This window comes from Mus caroli, chromosome 13 (genome assembly GCF_900094665.2).
Source record: "Mus caroli chromosome 13, CAROLI_EIJ_v1.1, whole genome shotgun sequence".
In the NCBI taxonomy this organism is placed as follows: domain Eukaryota; kingdom Metazoa; phylum Chordata; class Mammalia; order Rodentia; family Muridae; genus Mus; species Mus caroli.
In genome coordinates this window covers 92,440,569-92,449,646 of record NC_034582.1, presented here as the reverse complement: position 1 = coordinate 92,449,646, position 9,078 = coordinate 92,440,569, and the positions used below count along the sequence as shown (strand labels likewise).

The following is a 9,078-nucleotide window of genomic DNA, read 5'->3' as shown; positions in this document are numbered from 1 at the left end:
TTTTTTTTCAAGTTTATTGAAAATTTGAATAGGAATTTTATGATGTTCAAAGCTTATGTTAATAGTATGCTGTTTTGACTCAGAAGTCAGGATTTAAACTTTCCTTCCTTCCATCCATCCATCCATCCATCCATCCATCCATCCATCCGTCCATGGCAAGGTCTCATTATAGTCCTGGCTATTCTAGTATGTAGAATAGGCTGGCCTTGAACTCACAGAGATCTTACCCATCTCCCATTACCTTCCAGTGCTGGAATTAAAGGTGTATATCATCATGCTGAGCTGGGATTTAGTTATTTTAAAGCAAAAACATAATAAAATGTTTTTAATAAAATAAAAAACCCCATAAGTTAAATCAAGAATCTCTTGCTATGTATAATGGGGTTTTATAATGTATTTTAAAAGGTCTATGTTGGGGGGAGGGTATGGGGGACTTTTGGATAGCATTGGAAATGTAAATGAGGAAAATACCTAATTTAAAAAAATAATAATAGAAAAAAAATCCATGTTACATTTCCTATTATGGTGTGTGTTAAAGTTTCGGATTAATCTCATCGATTATACACTTTTACATGTTTATAGAATGAGTATGTATAGTAAACTATAAATGTTATTAAAGGTATGGAATTGCTTTGAAAGTATGTAATCATTTAACAATTTTTTTAAAAGATTTTATTTATTATATGTAAGTACACTGTAGCTGTCTTCAGATCTCATTATAGATGGTTGTGCGCCACCATGCGGTTGCTGGGATTTGAACTCAGGACCTCTGGAAGAGCAGTCAGTGCTCTTACCTGCTGAGCCATTTCGCCAGCCCAACAGTTTTTAACTTAAAGAAAAATAGCTTACCAGAACAGGTGGATTTCTGAGTTTGAGGCCAGCCTGGTCTACAAAGTGAGTTCCAGGACAGCCAGGGCTATACAGAGAAACCCTGTCTCAAAAAACCAAAAANAAAAAAAAAAAAAAAGAATTATATACTAATTAATGAAGGATTATTGTATTTTCATAATTTTAATGTCTTTTTTTGTTTATCTTTTGAATTTCAGGGGGAAAAAAATAATGGCTTTGATGTACTGTACCATAATATGAAGCATGGACAGATCTCAACTAAAGAACTAGCAGATTTTGTAAGAGAAAGGTATGTATTTTTATAAGCGGTTTAGGAACTTACCATTAAATTTAAGAATATAAATAATTGCAAAAATTTATTTGGATTTAAATAATCAAGGTTCATTTTAAAAAAACATAGTATAATTATATTTTAAAGCAGTGTTTTACAAACTTTTATCATCTTTGCACTGAGCGCTGATAAAATGGTTCAGTGGCATTGTTGAAGCCCTGGTTTGCAAATGACTGCTTTATAATATCTCTACACTTTGAATGCTTTGAATGTATTAGCAAAATAATATAATGAAACAAGAATTTCATAAGATGAAACATTTGCCATTTATTTTTTATTTATTTGTTGTTGTTTTTGTTGTTGTTTGTTTTTCCCCAGACTGGGTTTCTCCATGTAGCCCTGGCTGTCCTGGAACTTGCTCTGTAGACCAGGCTGGTCTCAAACTCATCTTCCTGCCCCTGCCTCCCGAGACCTGGGATTGCAGGTGTGTGCGACCACCTAGCACACTGCTAGTTTTTAATCAAATATGCTAAAATAATTTGAAAAGATTCTCCCAAACTCAGTTTAGTTGTGCATTATAATTTTTATTGAAAAAGTCTTACAGTTTTGAATGCTATAAATTTTATAAAGTGTGATTTTCTTTAAATTTTTATAATAGTCAATTTAGAAATTTCTAGAAGTCAATATAATTTGACAGTAACAAGGCTGCTTTTGTATTTGGATTCTCTACGCCCCCCCTTATTTATTTATTTATTTATTTAGTGACAAGTTCTCACTTTGTAGCCCTGGCTAGTCCAGAATTCACTACGCAGACTAAGCTGGCCTGGAACTCAGTTCTGTCTTCTCAGCCTCCCCAGTGCTGGAATTTAAGGCCTGTGCCACTGTGCATCCACCCCTGACCCCAATAACCAAAGTCTGATTTAGCTCAGGCTGGCCAGCCTTGAATTTTCTACACTGCCAAAGATGACCTTGATTTTTCTGCTTCAGCCATCTCAGTGCTGGGGCTACAGGCGTTTGCCACATCTGCTCATTGATGCTACTTCTTAGAGCTGTTTTGTGACTAGCTCTCCTTCATTGTGTATTTGTTGTTGTTTTGTTGTATTGTATGAACACATTAAAAAAATCTTTGTTATAGGGACTTTTGGTCTTTAAATATGTCCCATTTGTTCATATTTTCTTTGAATAACATAGCTATCTCATGTTTTCTTAGTACCAAATATTTGCTTGCATTCTGAAGATATGGTTGCAGATATATATCTTTTTTCATGAGCTTATAGGAAGGGAGATATACACGATATACAGCAATTGGGACATAAATGATTTTACATGGGACTAGTTCCTCTGGCTTCCACCTTTCACTTGGAGAGGGAGTCTCAGATACTTGGATCCCTGGGTAAAGGCTGCCCTTCCTGGCTTCTGCATCAGCGTCAGCATAAGCAGGAGTAAAGGAAGGCAGGCACACTATCTCTGACATTTCCTGAACTTTCCTCTACCCAGCATGTACTTCACTGTCACTCTCTGCCTTGAAGTCTCTCTTTATGTCAGTCTCAGGGAGTCTAGTAATTGTGGGGTGATTTCTTTTTGTTTTTGTTTTTTGCTGAGACAGGGTTTCTCTGTGTAGGCCTGGCTGCCCTGGAACTTGCTTTGTAGACCAGGCTGGACTCAATCTCAGAGATCCACCTGCCTCTGCCTTCCAAGTGCTGGGATTAAAGGTGCATGCCACCATTCTTAGTGGAATGGAAATACTCAATGACTGGATTTTATTTTATTTATTTAGTGTGCTCTGGTTCCCATGTTTATTTGATCATTTGGCCCTCAATAAAGGATGAATCTGCAATTTAATTATCTTGATTGTTTATATATTTTTGCCTGAATGTCAGCATTTGCTATTAACTGGTTCATCTTCATTGATTCCTGTTCTAGAACTCATTCTCTGGGTTAGAGGGGCTTTTTTGTTTCTTTGTTTCTATTTTTGTTTTTTTGACCTACAGAACAGCTTGTTGGTTTCTTGTTTAAATTATTTCATAGGTTTTCTGTTTCTGTTAAGATAAACCTGCATTGTCTTAGCTCCCACCTGGTTCCTTCTTACTTCCACCCTGAGATACCAGTCGTGGCTAGGCTTCCTCCACTGCAGGCATTGTAGTTGCTTGTTCTCTCTACATTAGTTAATGCTTCTTTGTATTTCAGAATTTTGCGGTCTACTCACTTGCCCTGCCCTTCCTGGTCTCTCTGACTAGGGTTTAAATCACCTATCTTGATCTCTTCTAGTGTTGTAATATTTTTTAATTCCTCCTTTGAGTTTGTTTCTGTGGTTTTGTTGTACTTAAGAGACAGTGTCCAGTTGTACCTCAGCACTTAGCAGTGTGTTACTGTCTGACATGAGTGCTGTCTTACTCTCTTACTCACTGAGTAAAGCTCTCAGTGGCACACTTGCTTAGTTTGTTGTGTCGTTTGTTTGGCTTTGTTTTTCTGGTCTATCTTCTGCACTTATTCTCCAGCAGAGCTATAATGTGTCAATCTCAGTATCATCTTAGTTTGCTTTCCTGGTTTTCTTCTTTGCTGTCTGCTTTTGGGCCTTTCTGAAAGTCTGTTTTCTTCTGTTGGTTTAGAAGTAATGCCTGCACTATACTTTTTAGTTTGTGATTATTCTAGGTCTTAGAATACAAGTTCCTTGTCCTATTAATATTGAGTGTTGCTTGTTACTTTTACTGTTTCCTGAAGATGTGCAGACCTCAGAACATCACTTCCTCCTGGCTTGTTTAGAGGTCAGAGGACAACTTGCAGGACTGGCTGTCTTTCTACATCCTGTGGGTCTGAGAGATCACACTCAGTTTGTTTGCGTTGGTGGTGAGGCCGTTACTCACTAAGCCATCTTGTTTTAGCCTGCACGTCCCATACATTTTTAAAATTTATTATTATTATTGTTATTATTATTATTTTTGGTTTTTTGAGACAGGGTTTCTCTGTGTAGACCAGGCTGGCCTCGAACTCAGAAATCTGCCTGCCTCTGCCTCCCAAGTGCTGGGACTAAAGGCGTGTGCCACCACGCCCAGCTCTCACTAAGCCATCTTAATAGCCCCTTTCTTTAATTTTTTTTTTTTCTTGAGTCCATGTCTTGGCATATAAACTCTGTCCTGGTTCTCACTCTGTGACCTAGGCTGGCTTTGAGCTCGTATCATCCTTCCCATGGCCTTCTAAGTGTTAGGATAGCAGACATTTGCTACCACTCCTACTCAGTTTTTCACTTTCAAAAACTTCACTGTGTGTCTTAAGCTTTCTATTCCTGCACAAACATCATTACCAAGAAGCAAGTTGGGGAGGAAGCTTACACTTCTACATTGTTGTTCATCACCAAAGGAAGTTAGGACTGGAACTCAGGTAGGTCAGGAAGCAGGAGCTGATGCAGAGGCCATGGAGAGATGTTCTTTACTGGTTTGCTTCCCCTGGCTTGCTCAGCTTGCTTTCTTATAGAACCCAAGACCACCAGCCCAGAGATGGTACCACCCACAAGCGCCCCCACCCCCCATCCCTAATTGAGAAATGCCTTAGAGCTGGATCTCATGGAGACATTTCCTCACCTGAAGCTCCTTTCCCTGTGATAACTCCAGCTTGTGTCAGGTTGACACAAAAACCAGCCAGTACAATTGACACAAACACATCACTATTAAGCCTCAACCCTTACTTTTTTATTTATCCCCAAGATCTAAATAACTCTAAAAGTCCCACAGTCTTTGCAAATTCTTACATATTAAAATTTCAATCCTTTTAAAATATCCAATCTCTTTTAAAATTCAAAGTCTTTTTAAAATTAAAAATCTCTTAACTGTGTGCTCCACTAAAAGACCTTTTTCCTTCAAGAGGGAAAAATATCAGGGCACAGTCACAATCAAAAGAAAAGTCAAAGTCCAGCTGTCTAATGTCTAGGATCCAACTCATGGTCTTTTGGGCTCCCCCAAGGGCTTGGGTCACTTCTCCAGCTCTGCCCTTTGTAGCACACAGCTTGTCTTCTGGGCTCCAGCTGCCTGTACTCCACTGCTGCTGATGGTTTTGATGGTGATTTCATGGTACTGGCAGTTCTAAAACATTGCTGTCTTCCGCTGTAACTAGGTTTCACCAGTAGCCTCTCATAGGCTCTCTTCATGGTGCCAAGCCTCAACTCCTTTGCCTGACCACTTTAGTCCTGGGCAATCAATTGCAACTGAGGCTGCACTTTAATGACCTTCTGTGGCTTCTCACAGTGCTGAGCCTCAGCTGTTCTTCATGACCCCTTCATGCCTTCAAAACCAGTACTACCTGGGTGACTCTTACACATTACCAAGTCCAGCCACAGCACAAGGTACAATCTTGGTTATCTCTGGAACACAGCCTCGGCGCTCCCAGAAAACACATCGCAGAAGATCTCACCTCAGTGATACTGGTCTCTCTCTCTCTCTCTCTCTCTCTCTTTTGTTTTTGTTTTTGTTTTTTTTTTGTTTTGTTTTTGGGTTTTTTTTTTTTTTTGGTTTTTTTAAAGACAGGGTTTCTCTGTATAGTCCTGGCTGACCTGGAACTCTTTGTAGACCAGGCTGGCCTGGAACTCAGAAATCCGCCTGCCTCTGCCTCCCAAGTGCTGGGATTAAAGGCATGCGCCACCATGCCCGGCTATACTGGTCCCTTCTTAATCACCACTAATTTCTTAGCTCCAGCTAACCAGCATCAATAGTCCCAGTAATGCAAAGTTTTTGCTTTACTGGTTCTGGTATATTGTTAATCACAGCTGATTCTTCAGCCCCAGCTAACCAGAACCACAGAATCTTCACAATCAAAACAGTCCTGATAACAGTCTTTAATATTCCCTGTGAAATTTCACAAGCCAGGCCTCCATCATCTGCACTGTTCTCAGCATTATCTTCCAGGCTCCTGTACAGCATCCCACAGAGCTCTTAACACTGAATGGATCTTCTAGCCCAAAGTTCCAAAGTCCTTCCACAGTCCTCCCCCAAACCTGGTCAGGTCGTCATAGGAATACCCCACTCCTGGTACCAATTTGCCATTTTTGTTGTCCTTTTTTTTTAATACTATTTTAAAAATTATTTAATGCTTATGGGTGTTTTGTCTGCATGTACATCTGTATCACATGCATATTGGTGCCTGAGGAGGCTCTAGAAGGGTGCATTGCATCCCCTGGCATTGTAATTACAGATAGTTGTAAACTGTAAGCTAGCTGGATGTTGGGAATCAAACCTGGGCCCTAGAAGGGCAGCCAGTTATTACTTTTTAAAATTTATTTATTCCTTTCTCATATATTACACCCAAACCTCAGTTTCCCTCCCTTTCACCTCCTAGTCCCTCCCCCCACAAACTCCCCTCTCCCCCAGATCCACTCCTCCTCCGTTTCCCTTCAGAAAAGAACAGTCCTTCTAGGATATCAACTGAAAAAGGCAGAACAAGTTACAATAAGACTAGACACAGACCCTCATATCAAGGCTGGATGAGACAACCCAGCAGGAAGAAAAGGATCCCAAGAGTTGATACAAGAGTCAGAGGCAATCCCCCACTCCCACTGTCAGGAGTCCCACAAGAACACTAAGCTGTACAACCATATAACATATGCAGAGGATCTAGCTCAGACCTACACAGGCTCTGTGATTGTCATTTCAGTGTCTGTGAGCCCTGCTTAGTGGATTCTGTGGGCTTAACACAGCCCACGGGGTCCTCAACCCCTCTTCTCTGGCTCCTACAATCCTTTCTCCCCTCTTCCACGAAGTTACCCAGTTCTGCCTAATATCTGCAGTCAGTACTCTTAACCTGTGAAGTGCCTCTCTGGTTCCTTTACCTTTTCTGGTTGGTTGGTTTTTGGATTTTTTTCAGACATGGTCTCACTATCTGGCCCTAGCTGTTGGCCTCTGCCACAAATATCTGCCTGCCTCTCCATTCCCAGGCTGGAATTAAAGATGGTTTGCCTCCATACCTGGCTCTTTCATTTAACTTTTTTTTTTTTTTTTAATGGATTTTCAAGATAGGGTTTCTCTGAGTAACAGTGCTCTGTGACCTCATGACTTCCAAATTACAGAGATACTCCTGCCTCTACCTCCTGAGTGCCAGGATTAAAGGCTTGCGCTGCCACAACCAGCCCTAACTTCTTCTTCTTCTTTTTTTTTTTTTTTTGGTTTTTCGAGACAGGGTTTTTCTGTGTAGCCCTGGCTGTCCTGGAACTCACTCTGTAGACCAGGCTGGCCTTGAACTCAGAAATCCGCCTGCCTCTGCCTCCCAAGTGCTGGGATTAAAGGCGTGCGCCACCACGCCCGGCCAGCCCTAACTTCTTAAAAAGCCAACATTAGATTAACAGATGTTACATTTCCTTCTTTAACAGTGAGGTCACCTGAGCATTCCTCAACTCTTTCTAAGTTTTGTTTATGACAAACTCCATTTTACTTAAAATTTTTTAGCTGCCTTTTCTAGATGCTCTGAAGGAAAAAGCTGCCTGACATATCTATCTGATGGCTTCTTGGGACATCCTTACTGATGGTTAAACTGTCAAATGTCCTATTCCTAGTTTGTATGTATTTCAGTGTCTTTTTTTTATGACTTTTTAAAATTTTTTTTTATTTTTTATTTTATTTTTTTAAAGATTTATTTATTAATTTATTTTTTACATGTAATACACTGTAGCTGTCTTCAGACGCACCAGAAGAGGGCATCAGATCTCATTACGGGTGGTTGTGAGCCACCATGTGGTTGCTGGGATTTGAACTTCGGACCTTCAGAAGAGCAGTTGGGTGCTCTTCCCCACTGAGCCATCTCACCAGCCCTGACTTTTTGTTTTAAAAGAAGAATTATTTATTTTATTTATAAGAGTACACTGTAGCTGTCTTCAGACATACCGGAAGAGGACATCAGATCCCATTACAGATGGTTGTGAGCTACCATGTGGTTGCTGGGAATTGAACTCAGGGCCTCTGGAAGAACAGTCAGTGCTCTTAACCACTGAACCATCTCTTCAGCCCCCTTTCTTTTTTTATAATTATTATTTTTATGTGTATGGGTGTTTTGTCTGCATGTGTATGTACCGTGCATGTACAATGATCATGGAGGCCAAAGGAGGGCAGCAGATCCCAAAACTGGAGTTAGAGATGGTTGTGAACCATTATGTGGGTGCTTGGAATTATAGTGAGATCCTCTGGAAGAGCAGCAGTGCTCTTTACTGCTGAGCTATCTCCTCAGCCCTGTGTTTTTCTAATTAAACTTCATCCGTAAGATACTAATATTTCACCCAAAAGATAAAAAAAAACTTGCTGGGTGGTGGCGGCACACACCTCTGTGCGTGTGTGCACATGGGCACTTGTGTTGGTTATGTTTTTCAACACAGGGTTCCTTGTATGTAGCCTTGACTGTCCTGGAACTTGATCTGTAGATCAGACTGGCCTCAAACTCATTAGAGATCTGCCTGTTTCTGCCAGCTGAGTACTGGGATTCAAGGCATGAACCACCATGGCCCAGCTGTCATATGCCTTTAATCCTAGCACTGAAGAGGCAGAGTCAGGGGGATCTGTGAATTCGGGGCCACTAGTCTATAGAGTTGGATCCCAGAAAGAACAGCCAGGGCTACAAGAAAAATCTTGTCTCAAAAACCAAAAGAAAAATAAAGATGCTAATATTTATTTCTGCATTTACTTTTAAAAGATGATCAAAGTACTACTCATAGCATTATTTTAAAATATAGACAAAATCAAAACACAAAAACAATTTTGTTGTTATTGTCTGTTTGTGGTACTGTCTTGCTGTGTTTCCCAAGCTGACTTTATGATCTGGCTTGGCCTACTGAATGGATAAGATTATAGGTATTTGCTCTCATCCGAGGCACATACATGAGTAAATGAGCAGAGGAAAACCACAGGGCTACCAGTGAGGGCTTGTTTCTGTCAGTACTTTCTGGGCAGGTGTGTGTGTATGTGTGTGTGTGTATGTGTGTGTGTGTG

At 40.4% G+C, this 9,078-nt stretch overlaps 1 protein-coding gene across 2 annotated transcripts in view; it reads left to right on the top strand.

Annotated features, from left to right (window-relative positions):
- The window catches only part of Fcho2 (FCH domain only 2), a 94,865-nt gene that overhangs the window by 8,937 nt on the left and 76,850 nt on the right, over positions 1–9,078 (top strand). For both annotated transcript variants that reach the window (XM_021179877.2, XM_029468219.1), the window contains exon 2: positions 1,047–1,138. In XM_021179877.2, the coding sequence (XP_021035536.1) occupies positions 1,047–1,138 (92 nt within the window). The remainder of the gene's footprint in view (positions 1–1,046; positions 1,139–9,078) is intronic.